General features: G+C 35.3%; 1 protein-coding gene across 3 annotated transcripts; it reads right to left on the bottom strand.

Moving 5' to 3' along the window:
* Nucleotides 1-7674: 7674 nt before the first annotated feature.
* LOC117323822 (enhancer of rudimentary homolog) lies at nt 7675-17496 on the bottom strand. Of its 3 annotated transcripts, none has more exons than XM_033879291.1 (4): nt 17393-17496; nt 10924-11011; nt 9614-9734; nt 7675-9197 (listed from the first exon to the last, which is right to left on the bottom strand). In XM_033879291.1, the coding sequence occupies exons 1-4, from the start codon at nt 17393-17395 to the stop codon at nt 9101-9103; spliced, it is 309 nt and encodes a 102-aa protein (XP_033735182.1). In that variant the 5' UTR covers nt 17396-17496; the 3' UTR covers nt 7675-9100. The 3 variants fall into 3 exon arrangements, with proteins under 3 accessions (XP_033735182.1, XP_033735183.1, XP_033735181.1); XM_033879292.1 differs by lacking the exons at nt 7675-9197; nt 9614-9734; nt 10924-11011 and adding exons at nt 12491-14908; nt 15980-16100; nt 16338-16425 and having other exon boundaries at nt 17393-17461; XM_033879290.1 differs by lacking the exons at nt 7675-9197; nt 9614-9734; nt 10924-11011; nt 17393-17496 and adding exons at nt 12491-14908; nt 15980-16100; nt 16338-16425; nt 16731-17362.
* Between the last annotated feature and the right edge of the window lie 159 nt (nt 17497-17655).

Genomic DNA, 17655 nt, shown 5'->3' on the forward strand with positions numbered 1-17655 from the left:
CCCTGGCTGTTAATAGGACGTTAACATAATGAACCAAATCCTAAACAAGTACTATATGAGAAATATGGTGGGATATGCTTGACAAGAAAACTAGCTATATCGGACAAACTTACCCGAGGCAGATTTTCACCAGTAACCGTCTGTGTCTTCTGAATGAGGCGACAGACATACATTACACCCCTATAACAAACGTGCCCCAGATTACAACCTTTATCCACATGACTCACAGCCGAAAAAAAAACTCGTTTGTTATCACGCGGAAAACTGTTTAACATAAAAAATACGATTATTATCATGGAAATGATACACAACAAGTGCGCCCATTATGCTGCAAACCTGAATACCTACATGTTGCATATATATGACGCCATGTTTCGATTTCACTTTCAGATAAGGTATATCGATTTTTAATGTATTACCTCTCAGTAAAAATAATATTGAAATATGTCGATCACACATGCCTTATGAATCAAGGACGTATTTACCTCGGTCTTTATTTATGACGTAAAACTTGACGGTATTCCCTGTGATATATATACCGATTGACTATGTGAAGTTTCAAGAGTGCTCTCCTGTTAATATAATGTTCCATTAGTTAGTGTACCGGGTTTTCGACAGCTTTACTCTGATTAGACTCCTTGGCAGCCAGAGATGGTCGAGCCAACATCAATAACAAAAAAGTTTGTTAATTTCTTAACATTATCGTCGAGACTCGTGTCATAGGTATTAAACTCGTCTATCAATTGAAAGACTTTGACAGACGAGTCTAGACTAACGCTCTTACCAGTCAGAAATATACGATTTATGCTGCTATATATCAAAATACTCCTACACCGATCAAAAGTGGTATGATATCTGAAGGCAGAATACATCCTTACTTTATCATCAACTAGGTCTGATGTCTGAAGGCAGAATACATCCTTAACTTTATCATCAACTAGGTCTGATATCTGAAGGTAGAATACATCCTTAACTTTATCATCAACTAGGTCTGATGTCTGAAGGCAGAATACATCCTTAAGTAACCATCAACTAGGTCTGATGTACACCCTTAAGTTTACCATCAACTATGTCCGACATCTGAAGGTAGAATACATCCTTAACTTTATCATCAACTAGGTCTGATAACTGAAGGCAGAATACATCCTCAACTTTATCATCAACTAGGTCTGATATCTGAAGGCAGAATACATCCTTAAGTTTACTATCAACTAGGTCTGATGTACACCCTTTTAAAAGTTTATCATCAACTATGTCCGACATCTGAAGATAGAATACACCCTTAAGTATACCATCAAATAGGTCTTAAGTCTGAGGGCAGAATATAGCCTTAAGTTTACCACCAACTATGTCCGACATCTGAAGGTAGTAGATGGATGGTTGGACTCTCCTCAAACTCCTGGAGACAGATTGACAGGGCTCAAATAGGGGAATTAAATATACCATCAAATAGGTCGTAAGTCTGAGGGCAGAAAACATCCTTAAGTATACCATCAAATAGGTCTTAAGTCTGAGGGCAGAATACATCCTTAAGTTTACCACCAACTATGTCCGACATATGAAGGTAGAATACACCCTTAAGTATACCATCAAATAGGTCTTAAGTCTGAGGGCAGAATTCACCCTTAAGTTTACCATCAACTATGTCCGACATCTGAAGGTAGAATACACCCTTAAGTATACCATCAAATAGGTCGTAAGTCTGAGGGCAGAATATAGCCTAAAATATGCCATGAATCAAAGTAATGGAAGTCTTGAAGGAGGGTTATTAAGGTACACCATACGGACATGGATACACTGACCTGTAAAAGGTGACATTTGAAATAAAGCAATTTCTGTATAAATTCCGATATGATTGTTGATGAACATTCACGAATGAGTGTTCATTTTCAAATAAAGAACTTAAACTATCAAAGTTACCTGGTTATCAAACACTGGAACTTCAGATTTTTGTTTCACAAAGAATTGTCACCAGGATGGGTGCCCAATACACTCCCGAAATCTGTCTGATTCCCACTCTGCTCCAACCACTTGTTATAATGTATATAATCAAAGTACTTTCTGAGCCGATATTTGTAAAATTGGATAAATGATTATTTGCTAATCATATTATCTAAATAATCCACTCAAGTTAATTGATAGTCGAGCTGGTTTATCAATCCTTCATGAGATGTTATTGTTTAAAAATGACTAAGTTTGGGGCTTCCAGCTAAACTTAAAAGCACAGTTTTATAGAAAAGTTTAACAGAACTACATCCAAATATCATGACCCATGCATGTTACTCAAAAAGATCTTCCGACCTTTTTCACCTTGCAAATTAGTCCATTTAAAGTTAAAACGTTTTATCCTTACTGACTGAAATTTTACCCAATCTAGTACAAGTAAATGTATATTGAAATAAAATCCATAATGCATACATTCATTACTTTTAGATATAAGAAGTATTGAATCCCTGGTGGCTAATGCTATTCCATATTCTATGCCTTTTAGTTCCTTATTTTAGTCGTTTATTTTTCAATGTTGACCCCCGTGACCTTGAATATGGATCAAGGTTATTTCTTTATGCAAACTTTCTTGGTCTTGATACCATGACATCTCAATATAATTCAGAAAATATCCCCATTATCTTGATAAATATGTTGGGCTCCATCCTAGGAAGCTGCCCATATAAAGAAAATGTTATTTACATAAACAATATGTGGATGGACGGATTGATAAACACTGTACCATGATATAAGCTCACTTGTCCATTCCGACTTTTGTTTTGTTTTTGTTTTTTTTTTGGGGGGGGGGGGGGGGGGGGGGGCAGACTGGTAACTACTTGCTAATCCATCGCTTGAACCATCTAAAATACAATCGGGACTGGTAATGACGAACAGCATGGGCAGAGTTGGACTCTTCTAAAACCTTGGTAAGCTTTAGGAAGATGATTTTCTAATTTTATTATCCGTACAATGTATTTATCGTTGTATAAAGGATAGGTCATTAGGTTTTGCCGAGCTTGGTCATAATTTTATGACCTTGGTACTGTTCTGTCCAACACTAGATTGTGTCAGAGTATATTCTATTTTTTGTGGTGATATGGCTGAAACTGAACTTCCTTGTAGCTTTATCTCCCGAAAACTATTCCAATTTACCACTTATTCAAATTTGTTTACTATACAGGTTACCATGATTGTCACTCCTACCGTTCAAATCTGGATAAGGAATTTGGTTTCGGAAACCGAAGAGAGCTGTTTTACTACTAAATAACTCGTTTTTTTATGACTTTTTCAAATGTAATTTGGGGGATGTCAATCAGTCCAAATGCTCAAAACGAAATATTCAGAATAAAAGTATTTTCATAGAGTTACACACCTGTGTATGCATCAATAAATATTCAAACATAGTTGTACACAGATCATAAAACATTCGATCTTTAGCAGGGTGACTGCTGACTTATTCATATTGTCATGGATAAAAGCTAGTCAGGATAACAAATCAAATATCACTTTCTAAATGTTAATCATACCGGACAACCGAGTCACGTGTAAATAATCAGCCGTTCTCTTATTAGCGTTACCGTGATATTGATTACATGTTATGGCTAAAATTTCCATCGTAAATAAAAGTCGGAAGAAATATGCTGCCTCAAACAGATTTCGGCAATTATTCAATGATTTGTTGGACTGACTTGCTGTGTAAAAGTGTGAAGAACATCGTGCACACTCCTAGAGGTCGAGGCCTGTATACATGTATATATATTCTTGTGTATGTCGATATAAAAACAAGCCATTTAAATCGTTATTTGTTGATAATGTGTTGTTGTCAACAGTGCATACCATTTACATGCTAGCATTATTAGATTATCAGTTTGGAAGGCAAAGTATAACTCCGACTGCCAGCACAAAGATCGGTGATATTATGCTCTCGATTCTTCTGTATGCTGACGACGTGGCGTTATTGGCGCCCGATGAGCCGTCCTTACAACGGATGATGAACTGTTTATAATATAACTGGTGTCGGAAGTGACGTCTTACGGTCAACGTCGGAAAAACTAACGTCATTCACTTCAGAAACAAGTCTGTACCTAGATCAAATTTCCAGTTCAAATGTGGCGATCTCGATATACAGACCGCTGATCGTTATAAATACCTGGGTGTCTGGTTTACGGAACACTTGGACATTGAACTCACCGTTAAGGAATTAGCGAAATCAGCAAGTCGAGCACTCGGCGCACTATACAGCAAATTTAGATTCGCGGGTGGCATGTTTTTGGTGTGTTTAAGAACCTTTATGAATCGTTGGTGGAGCCCGTACTTTTCTATTGTGCCGGTATATGGGGAGTAAATTCTTATCGTTTTGTTCAAACTGTGCAAAACAAGGCCGGGCGCTACTTCTTGGGCTCCGGAAAAAATGCTTCGAACGTGGCGACCAGAGGCGACCTCGGGTGGAACTCGTGCGCAACGAAACAAAAAATAGAAGTGTGTAGGCTTTGGCTAAAAATCAAGTGTTGTGAGCCCGGGCGTCTTATAACAACAGTTCATATCTGGTCTCTCTCCCGAGGAAGAAGCTGGGACAAACGCGTGGAATCTCTGTTAAATGTACGGAACTTGAACTCTCTTTTAGAACCTAACCCGTCTTATACATCATGTCTCAATGAAGCAAAGCTATCGCTCCGACAAGAGGATGAAACTACATGGTATAGACAGATGTGGAACGATTCTGGTAAAGACAACGGTAATAAACCTAGGACCTACCGAACGTATAAATATAGTCTAGCTCCGGAACCTTATGTGACTTTGATCATGAATTATAAACATCGACAAACCTTAACCAAATTTCGTTGTGGCAATTTGAACCTTAAAGTAGAGACGGGTCGGTATTCTCATCCTGTTACGCCTTTACAGGAGAGAAAGTGTACTTTATGTCATTCAGGCTCTATAGAAGATGAAACTCATTTTCTCATAGATTGTGACTTTTACTCAGATTTGAAACTTTCTTTATACAACAAAGCATTATTTTATTTACCAAATTTCACAAATCTTGATTCTTCAATCAAATTACAATTTCTTATGCAAAATGCGAACTTACAATCCACGTTAGCATCGACATTATACAACATGTACAGACGAAGATTATGTTTTAATTTTGTTTAATATGTACATTATCATGTATCTTTACCCAAATATGGAGGTTATGTTACTACACTGGTAGTTTTTACTAATCTTGCAATTTTAGATAAGTCGAAGTTGTGTTCTTAAATCCTAAATAAATTTAAGAAGATACTTGATATTCTTAATAGGTACAATTTTTTAAGTGTCTCGTAAGCCAAATATGGCTGGACATTTTTTACTCTAATTGGTATTTTTATCTATCATGACTGTGTTTTTACCATGTTGTAAAAATGTGTGACACTCTAATAAATAAAATATTGTATTGTATTGTATTGTACATTACCTGGATTTTACCTGTGTTCCTCCACATTACCTGAATTTTACCTGTGTTCCTCCACATTACCTGGATTTTACCTGTATTCTCCGACATTACATGGTTTTTACCTCTATTTTACACAAACTTTGAATTCATCTCATTTCATTACTATTTAATCCATTTTTACATACCATATACCATTTCCATAAACTAGATTTGCAGAAGACAGCTATAGTACAACAACGTATATATATTATAGATATTTCTGTTTGAAATGATTAACAAGAGATCCCAGAGGGATCTTGGCGCCCACCATTGAATGATCTTCATAGGTTCCATGTCAGATTGATCTTTTCTCTTTTTTCCCTTCCTCTTACTAATCTGTGTAAAAAAGGGAAACTTATATATGAAATTTAAGATTTAGCGATAATGGTTGTCTGTCGACAATGTTTTCAGATTGGTCCAAAAATGCAATACGACGGACCGAGGAAAGCCTACATATGAAAATTGAGAAATGTCCCTTCAGTTCTTTCCATGTTGTTATCCGATTGGTCCCAAAATGCAATATACATAACAAGCGACCAAGGGGAACCTACATATGAAATTTGAGAAGGATCCTTTCAGTACTTTCTGAGAAATAGCGATAACAAACTTCAATTGTCAAAATCCAAGATGGCTGGCTGTTGGCCATGTTGTTTTCCGATCCGTCCCAAAAAATGCAATATGCATAACTAGAGACCAAGGGGATCCTACATATGAAATTTGAGAAAGATCCCTTCAGTACTCTCTCAGAAATAGCGATAACAAACTTCAATTGTCAAAATCCAAGATGGCTGGCTGTTGGCCATGTTGTTTTCCGATCCGTCCCAAAAAATGCAATATGCATAACTAGAGACCAAGGGGAACCTACATATGAAATTTGAGAAAGATCCCTTCAGTACTCTCTCAGAAATAGCGATAACAAACTTCAATTGTCAAAATCCAAGAAGGCTGCCTGTCGGCCATGTTGTTTTCCGATTGGTCCCAAAATGCAATATGCATAACTAGGCACCAAGGGGAACCTACATATGAAATTTGAGAAAGATCTCTTCCATACTTTCTCAGAAATAGCGATAACAAACTTCAATTGTCAAAATCCAAGAAGGCTGCCTGTCGGCCATGTTGTTTTCCGATTGGTCCCAAAATGCAATATGCATAACTAGGCACCAAGGGGAACCTACATATGAAATTTGAGAAAGATCTCTTCCATACTTTCTCAGAAATAGCAATAACAAACTTCAATTGTCAAAATCCAAGATGGCTGCCTGTCGGCCATGTTGTTTTCCGATTGGTCCCAAAAGGCAATATGCATAACTAAGCACCAAGGGGAACCTACATATGAAATTTTAGAAAGATCCCTTCAGTACTTTCTCAGAAATAGCGATAACAAGAATTGTTTACGGATGGACCACAGAGGCAAGGCGATTTGAATAGCCTACCATCTGATGATAATAATACGTGAACCAACCAAGCTTGTGCTGAGTTTGTGCTGAGTATGATAAACTGAAAAGCATGGTTTTATTAATCAAATGCTAAGAAGTTTTGCTTTCAATTCATCTTTAACCTATCTTTAACTTTAGCTCACCAGCTGGCCAGAAGGGCTCTTAAAATCCCTACTAGACCTGAACACCTGAATTGATTTCCCCATAATTATCAAAATATCCGGGTGAGCATGCAGGCCTTCTTGTTGTCTAACAGACCCATGGTGACTCTCTAAGTCTAATTTACCCAATATTTGCCCTTGTAGCAGCAACCAGTATGTCTGATGGACTTCAGGCTTCTGAAGCATGGCTTTGATAACCAGTCTGCCATTCTTCAAAACAAGACCAGTTTGCACATGCGTGCACGACACATTTTCTATAGCTCACATACATCATAGGTATTGAGAGTGGAGCACTGCATTAGACATTCCTCCAGAACAGTGGGTAGCTTCTCAGTTGTTATTGCAATTGTCAAGAACTACTGTAATGATTCTCTTATTATATCAGAATGAGGTACACACATTGAGGTATATATTCTAGCATTCAATATATTTTTTTGTAATTTTATCATAATTTATATGTTACGAAAACAGAGAGGCTTTCAGCATACCATCAAATAGATCTGATATCAGAAGACAGTGTACAGTTAGATACTGTGCATGAAGAGTGATGTATAAAAACATGTTTTCAGTTATTTTTATGAATTTAAATATGGTAAAATGAACAATTCCCAAGACATCAAAAGTTTCAACAACAATTTAATGAATCATGATTTGGTAAAAAATATTACAGAGGAAAAGAAACTACATACAGAGAGAATTTATGAAATTAACACCAACTAGTATTTGATGTTACAATCTAAATGTGATTCATACCCAATTATATTTCAACCGATCATTTCAGATATCCTTATTTGAAATAAAGTAAATAAACAAAACAAACATTGGAGACTAACTCGACACTTCCTGCTAACTGATGCTAGACCTACAGAACAAACTAACCCTTGCATGCAGCATGTCAGTGTTATTCTGTGGATAATTCTTCTGAACAAAGTTTAAACAAAGGATCTACCTATTAAATGTTTAATAAATGGATACAACATAACACTGACAATGAACTGACGTTTTATGATAATGTAAAGGTTTCAAAGTTTAAATGAAACATAAAACAGAGTTCATTTTGAATAAATGGTTCTTCGAGGACAATCACATCTGCTGTGTCTATATTAAGTTCCAAATATTAAAAATGATCATTAATGGAATGGCCAAGGTTGTTTTTTCGAATTTTCTTTTTATTTGTTCAAAAGTCATGCCAACATACCTCATTACATAATAAAACTACCTAGAGTGTACAGATCTATCCAGATGTACACTGTACTCTCCAGTACACAATCAGTATAACTAAACCGCTACATAAAACAAGGGCCCAACGGGCCTGAATCGCTCACCTGCTATCCAGTGATCCTTTCATACATTAACATAATTATCAATAAGTATATCAGAGACCAGATGTAAGATCTTGGGGGTTCCCGGTTATTTGAAAAGGTGTCTATTTAACTATTTCAATATTAAATCAAGGTCAAGGTCATTCATTTGAACAAATTTCCTAATCCTTTACCCAAATATGCTACAAGTCAAATATCAGGTCTCTCGACCTTTTGGTTATTGGGATGAAGTCATGGAAATATTTTAGTCTCTTTGACCACTGTGATTTTGGATAAAGGTCAAGGTCATTCCTTTGAACAAATTTAGATGCCTAATCCAGCATGCTACATACCCAATATTAACTCACTAAGCTTCTTGTTTACTGAGAATGAGTCATTTTAACTATCTTAACCTATTTGACCCCTGTGACCATGAACATATTACAAACCAAAAATCAGGTCTGGGCATTTTGGTTATTGAGAAGAAGTCATTTAAAGAATTTAGCCTATCTCACCCCTGTGACCTTGAATGTAGCTAAACGTCATTGTTTTGAACAAACTTGGTAGGCCGGAGGGACAGACAGACGACCGGACAGAGGATGGACGCCGCACCACGGCATAAACTCATTTGCCTTTCAGGCAGATGAGCCAAACATAATCTGACCCAGCTTCAACTCCCTCACATGTTACTGTCACAATGATATATGATGGATACTGATGAAAAGAATGGCAGTGAAAGTTTGTTTATGATGATGACGCTTGCTTTCTTAACATCACATATATCTTCTCTTTCACCCAGTCTTTGTTGTGAGGAACATATGTGCCAATCTCTTTGTTAAATCTGAAAAAGACAAACATTTCACTATCATAATGGAAAATAATGGTATATATTACAACAAACCAGGGCTGTTTTCCTTTATTGCATTGCAAACGGTTGGACCAGAGATGTTTGTTTATGAAATAATGATAGACCTAATAAGTTTGTTTCTTTTGGAAAACCCTTGACAAAGACTTCCAATGCATGCATTAATATCTGTAGGTTCAACAAGATTTAAGCAGATGCAGCTTGTTATGCATGTATGATGGAAAGAGCTAGGTCTATCAGAAATGTGATCAAAGAAGAAAGTGTTGTTTTTTTTTAAATAAACTTGTACAGCAGGTAGGATCTCTCTTCAGGAACAAAATAATCAAGTGTAATGATGGGATGTACAAGGTGTAACAAAAGCTAGAGGTACAAGAGTGAAGGTCAGTACTTACACTAGACAGCTGAGGTCAGCAAGCTGGTCCAGGAAGTCAAACAGCTGTGTAATATCATAGGTAATGGAGGGACGATCGGCATTGACTTTCTTCAAATGCTCCTCAAATATCTTACAGATACCTACAATGTAGATTCAATAAATAGTTTTTATCCCAAAACACTTTTATTAGACATATTGCCAACAAAAACATTTAGGGGTACATATATCTTTCATTAAAAACAAGAGGCCCAGATGGCCTGTATCGCCCACCTGGTTGATTTGACCAACATGAAAATGTGTCAGCCCCATCATATGTATAAATTTGAATCCCAACCACCTAGGGATGTTACCACTGAAATATCAATATCATACATTGTTCAGTCCCAGAGAAGAAGTTGTAAATATCAATATTGACAGATGAAATCCTTTTTGCCCCGCCCCTCATCAGATCCCTGGGAAGCTAGCCTCATCATTTTCACAAATGTGAATCCCAGCCACATAGGGATGCTTCCTACCCAATTTGATTAAATTCTGATAAATGGTTAAGAAGAATTAGATTGTTGACGGATGCCATGGTATGGCATTAAAAAATTGATCAGTGTGACATCTAAATCACTTTACATAATACAACATTTTTGTAAATTATTTGTTTGGTATGGAAGAAATATCTTTGATATCTGGACTACAAATAAAAGCTATAAATCTTTTAAGGAATGATTCACCCAGGTTTTAGAATAACCTCAATGTAACAATATACAGATTCCACATGCCATACTCTCACTATTGTTACCAACCCAGGCATTCTGATCCATCAGACTTACTTCCCTTTGTTTCACTTGTGATAACTTTAATGACAGCTGATGACCGGGGCATAGAATGCATCCAGGGGTTCAAAACATACACTCAATAGGTGCTACATTTAGATGTAGATTTGTAAGAAATTTTACTTAACTGCAAGAGAGTCGGGTAGTATTAGATAAATATAGGTAGGCATTTAAAATATCCAAACAAAAAATAGAGTCGGGTAGTATTAGATAAATATAGGTAGGCATTTAAAATATCCAAACAATCTTTGGTGAGTGGTGGTACATTATATGTATACCCGGTAGATATATGTTCCAAACAGTCAAAAATAAACCGAGGGCCATAGCTTCATATATGGCTGGGAACACGACTCCAACCTTTGTATACAATAAGTAGTCCCAAGAAACAAGTAGAGGTAAAATAGTTTTAGCAAAGACATACCCTGTATGTCACCCATGATAAATTCTGTCAATGACAAGCTAGGTGTAGTAAGACGTAATTAAATGTGTATCCCTGATCATTTACCTTCCATGCATTCATTGATAGATTCAAAGTCGGAGTAGGTCCGTGTCTCTGGTTTCTGTGAGGCCTGCACAAGGAGGATAGAGTGAGCCTGGAACACACAAAAATAACTGGTGTTTTGTTTGTTTAGAATACAATGACAGAGTTTTGAAAATAAATGGTTTTTTTTTTCTGAATAGCAAAACTAAATCATGTTTTGAAGATATCACCAAGAACAATAACATCAAACACATATAGGTTCCTTTTTAATGGATGGTAAATATATATTACTTTAAAAAAGATATGGAGGCTGTAAGCTAGTATGCATTGATTCACCTAATAATAATACACGTCCTATTAAAATAGGAGTTTAATGCAGTGATGATAATCTGCAAATCTACATTTCTTTCATTGGTAATGTTTGAAAATATTTCACAGGAAGCTGGAGTTAATGTTGCAATTCCCTTTCTTACATAATTACATCTTAATCAGTTCTACAGTGCACATTTTCAGACCCACTTCTAAGATTTCTGAATAATATATGTACATCTTTCTAATGTATGAAGTTTTTAAAGATGAATTTATCTAATGAATATTTCAATGTAAATTTGAATTCATATTGAAGAGACCAACAACAAGAATTACACACAACTATATATCTCACCTGCCCTACTTTGTCAGTATGGTATAGGAAACTTCAAAATTTACTATTATTCCCCAAATTACCAAACTTTTCATGTTGATCATGTATATTATCATCATATTAGAATATTTTTTTTTACAAAAAAATCAATCTGGAAAAATATCTAAATGGTGCATTGAAATGTTTATGCTACAATCTAACTATATTTCACTTTTGATTTTGACACTGCTGTTGTTACCAGAACAGTAATATGCCAACCAGTCTTGTTACCACATGTACAGAAGTAATAGGCTAACCATAGACTTGTTACCACATGTACAGAAGTAATAGGCTAACCATAGACTTGTTACCACATGTACAGAAGTACATGTAGTATGCTAACCATAGACTTGCTACCACATGTACAGAAGTAATAGGCTAACCATAGACTTGTTACCACATGTACAGAAGTAGTATGCTAACCATAGACTTGTTACCACATGTACAGAAGTAATAGGCTAACCATAGACTTGTTACCACATGTACAGAAGTAATAGGCTAACCATAGACTTGCTACCACATGTACAGAAGTAATAGGCTAACCATAGACTTGTTACCACATGTACAGAAGTAGTATGCTAACCATAGACTTGTTACCACATGTACAGAAGTAATAGGCTAACCATAGACTTGTTACCACATGTACAGAAGTAATAGGCAAACCATAGACTTGTTACCACATGTACAGAAGTAGTATGCTAACCATAGACTTGTTACCACATAAGTAATATGCTGATCATGACCTTAGTCTTTGCTTTTGCACTTTCTCGTTCCTGACGAGACAAATGCCAGATGATACAATGGCTGTCTTTTATAAATATGGTATATTATCTTTGACAGTTTAAGAACTATATGAAGCTACAAATTCCTTTTTGTATACTTTGACAGCAATAACAAAGAACAATTACGTTATCTTCATCATTTTATTACAAAAATGTCGCTATGTCACAATTTACCAGAATAGTACAATTTTATCATCACAATCTTAGATACTTCTATATTTCATTAATTTCCCACAGATACAAATTTCTAAGAAAATAAACAGCAAATAGTGCACTAATTGACTTGACAAGAACAGAAGCTTCATGCGCAACTTTTCACTCCACGATTTTGTGTATTAGCATATATAACAAATAATAAAGCACTACAGCATTAAATATTCACAGGGAAGATTAACATTATTATCAAGCAACAGATCATGCATCTACTATTAAACCAGCTAATCCTCAGTAAAAAAACACCTACCCATATATACTGCATTCTGCTTTTTCAGTGTCCCATCCTTTTACAATAATTTAACATATCATCAAAGCTTCCCACAAAACATGACGATGAGTATTCTTTAACTAATAAATTGACCATATTAAATCATGTACGCTTAGTTTAGTCTACATGTTTACAGCCAAACATTGTTTGCTTGGAGTGAGTGGGGTCATGAAGTTTTTACATTAAAACAAGAAGGTTCCTCAGGTTAATTTTCAAGCTTTCCATTAACACTGAATTTCCTTTGTCAAGCAAATTGTGAAATACATACATGTATGTTATATGGTTCAGATGGTCTAAGGTGAAAGCAGCTGTCAAGTTTATACCCTACACTTGCAATACAGGTAGCATACAGCTATACGCTAAAGGCAAAAGCTCACTGTAAAACACAAACATCCAACCTTGAATGATAGTTACAAAACAAGTACTAATTGTAACAGCGGCCGTTATTAAAATGTCCCCCAAACTACTCCAACAGTTGTAAATCATGTTACCATGGCAACACAGGTTTTCGAAAGTGGTACCTTTGTGTTCGGCTTTCCTCAATACCCATATGTACCAATTTTCACTAAATTGAACAATATCTAAATTTCGACCAATCAAAGGCCACAAAATGACGGCCATTTTGAATTTCGTTGCGAGACATGCGCGTTGCACACCTTCTACCCCCACCAATACTCATGTGAAGTTTAATAATTATCCGTCCAGTAGTATAGGAGGAAATCGCTGGACAAGTTCACAACGGAAAGACAGAAGAATAATAATAAGAAACGGAGCAAACACAATCTGTCCCCCCACTTTGTTTTGGGGGACATAATAACTTAACTATAAATTAATGATAAACATATTACATAAAGAAGCTTTGATATACCTCTGAACATATTCAATGTGAACATTCATTTATACTGTCAGATCCTTTATCACATAGAATATGAGAGAAATATGTTGTGAAAATGGAAGTTGTTTTCTCTAACCATGATACCAGTCTTATTGCAAGTCAACATCTCAATGTTAAAATGCTATGTTAGTTATTTTACTTCTAAAAGACACATTGGTTGTTATCAAACCAGGTAAACAAATATTGTGAAAACAATTTAAATACTCATTTTAATTGAATTTACAATTCATTACATAAGTTAAAGTTTTCAAATCATCATTTGCTGTCTTAAAACCAGACACACATTGAAGACATTTAAAATTAAAATTAATTTCTTTTGTACAGGTACATATCACAACCTTGTACATATTTTCATATTAATATATACAATATATGTACATTCTTGAATTAACCAGTAAATAGAGATTTTAAGACACATCGCCCCTATATCACAATCACCCTATTCCTCTTTGGTTGAAGGCAAAATTTCTAGTGATAATCATCCTTTATTTTTATGTCCATTCAGAGTCTTGTGTTGCTTCATTGCATGGAAATGGAAAATACTCGGATTTAAAAAGGAGTCAAGCCAACAAAACAATGTCATGTTAACTTGTCAAGCCATTTAAATTCTTTGATTTCCTTTCTTAAAATAAACAGTCTTGGCAAATATCCTCTGTTGATTTACATCACTCAAAACATATATGATCTAATCACTTCAGGAGCACAAATTCAACGAAAAATGCCTCATACACATATTTTACTGATAATTATTCGATGGTTTGTCATCTCATCCACATAAATCTTATTAAGATGTTTATATATGATTATTACGGAAATAAACATCACTTTCCTAATAGAAAAGAAAGAACTTTATGTGATTTTGGAACATGGTCATGCACTGCTCTCAATACATTATCCCAATTAGCTGAATTGTCAGTTTTGCCATTTCCTTTTCAATGTTCCTGATGACTAAAACTTCATATACAGATTACACTTCATTAAAGAATAAAAATCTTGTATAAAACATCATTCCCGGTTCAAGACTGTTCCATCCTTATTTTGATGCCTGTGCTAAAACAGTTCTAATTCATCTTTATTTTGATGCCTGGCGTCTCAGCATGATGTATATCTTTTCCTTCACCCAGTCTTTATTGTGTGGTATGTAGGACTTTGAGTGTTTCTGGAATCTACAAATCAAGGAAACATATAACACTGAAATGTACAGAAAATATGTCAGATTTCTGTTATCAAATCTAGTTAGCAATGAATGTAATATGAAGTACAAATACCTGGTTTTCCAGTGAGGAAATTATTTCCAGGAAACCAATTAAGGGTTGTTTCAATATTACAACACAATTTACATTTCATTAATCACTAATAAGATTTTCATCCAAACAATAGTTGATTTCTGTAGTTTATATCACAACAAGAGGCCCAGAGGGCCTATATCGCTCACCTGGTTGGATTTGACCAAGCGTCAAAATATGCTCATGTTCAATTTGATAACAGCTTTATTTGTGAATGTCTAACAATGCTATATATAGTTATCATCATGGGGAAGGGAACTCAATTGCTTCAAAGATAGAACCCAAAAATGTAGTCAAGTCTCCCTCTGGGAGTGGAAAAACCCAAAGAATTATTTCCACATCATGATTGTGTTTAAGTAACCAAGTCCACTAGGGGTGGGGAAAGACCGAAGGGCCTATTTCTACAACATGATTGTGGTTATCTCATGGTGGCCAGCGATGCCACATATGGTTATGGGTTGAATTGGGAATCTCAACATTTTCAACACAACAAAAAAAGTGTTTATAGCAATATGGTCAAGTTGCTCACTTTTTGGCCCTGCCCTGGGGGTCAGCTGGACCATTTGTACATTTTGAATCCCTACCCCATTTGGATGCTTCCAGTCAAATATGAATGATTTCCATTGTTTAGTTTCAGATTCCGATCAGCGGCTATGAAGAAGAAGTCAATTGTTGACAGATGGATGCCACAGTATGGCATAAGCTCACCTTGGTCCTTCGGACCAGGTGAGCTAAAAATGTTGAGACAGATGCTTGGTTTTTGTTTGCAAACTCCCAACAGTTATCTAACTGGCAATATCACAGTGAACGTTGATGTTACATTACAACCCCTGTCAGTAGCAAGTATTGATAATATATATATATATATGTTAAAAGTTAAATTACCCAAAAAACATCATTTACATAATAGGTTTAAAAACCAAGTCGGTTTATGTAACAATTAAGACTCACACAAGACAGCTGAGGTCCTTTAACTGGTCCATAAAGTCAAATAATTGACTGATGTCATAAGTTATGGAAGGGCAATCTGAATTCATCTTCTTCAAGTGTTCTTCAAATATTTTACAAATTCCTGTAAAAATAAACAAGCACAGTGCATTCAAAAATTCTTAAATTTATAAACAAAGTTAATACTCTACAGATCAAACTAAGGAAATTACCCCTAGCATGAAGCAAATCACTTTTGCAGTACATACAATCTAAACCTGCCCCACAATATTTATGAAGGAATTGCTTTAGTGTTATCTCAATATGGAATGTTTCCATTTAATTTAAACTGAAAGGCTTTCCTTTTCATATAAATATGTACCTTCCATGCAGTCATTCACAGACTCATAATCAGAGTATGTCCTCGTTTCTGGCTTGTGTGTTGCCTGCACAAGCAGAATAGTGTGAGCCTGGAATAAGAAATGAAAATATATGTAATTGAAAACATTACATATAACATATACATATATATTGAAGTTGCAATTGTAGACCTGATGGCATTTTGTTGGAAATATACAAAACTTACACGAGACAGATGATTATCTTACTTTTTTGTATAAAGCTCATTATGGATGTTTAGTTGTCTACAAATGTCTTTTACAGACTGTCCACAGTTGCAATTTCTACTATACCTACATAAACATTATTATTGTATTTAAAAGCAATAGCAGGTTGAATTTTAGTATGCAAATTAATTTGCATGTAGTTTTATTACCATTTTCCCCTTCATCTGCTTCGCTTATGCTTCTGATGCCTCACACAGCAATTCAACTGTGAAACAATGTCACAATCTGCACGACGTCACAAATTTTCCAAAACGGTGAGAATACCGACAAAACTATCGAGCGGTATAAACTAGAACCCATCAAAATTTGACTTAAATCAAATTGGTTAACTATTGACACTGCGTGACAAAAAAACTTAATATCAAATATTATTTCAGTCATTTTAATATAAATAATATCAAACTATTGATTTTTTGTGTTCACGTGGACATTGCAGTATAAACGTACGCGTACAACGGAATGCAATGGGTGTAAACGTTTTATAAATATAAAATCATTTCCGTACAAGTTACGGATATCGTTGATAGATAACTGTTAAGATATCGCATCTCCTATTAACTGGAACTTCACGCGCGTAATTTTAACCTTCTGGTACGCTGGTGAAGCATCATCCAGCAAACTGAACGCTCCAAATCATGACAAGCAAGGGCTGCAAAACGTGCGTGGGAAACGCGATTCTATTAGCATGCATATATACCAATATATAGCTTGTTTTCGTGTCAAAGTATGTCATATAAGAAAATATGTGACATATTTCATCTTTAAATGCATAAATTGGACAGATAAAAGGTAGCAACCACACTATTTTTACCATTTTCAACGGGAAATATTAGGAAAGTATTTTCTCGCAAAATCTCCTCGTAGTCACTGCGGGATTGGATGTGCGGATCTCTCTTGTTTTTACTTCAGATTTGATATTCGATTTGAGAAACATCCCGAAAGACAAATTTTATTCAGAAATATTTTGCGATCCAAACATACGATTTCTGTCCTTTAAGAGTATTTATAACTATTTTAGGCAAAATATTTTTGACCGTAAATATATTTTGATCGCCTGGACAAATAAAGAAAGTA

This window comes from Pecten maximus, chromosome 3, assembly GCF_902652985.1.
Source record: "Pecten maximus chromosome 3, xPecMax1.1, whole genome shotgun sequence".
NCBI classification, from domain to species: domain Eukaryota; kingdom Metazoa; phylum Mollusca; class Bivalvia; order Pectinida; family Pectinidae; genus Pecten; species Pecten maximus.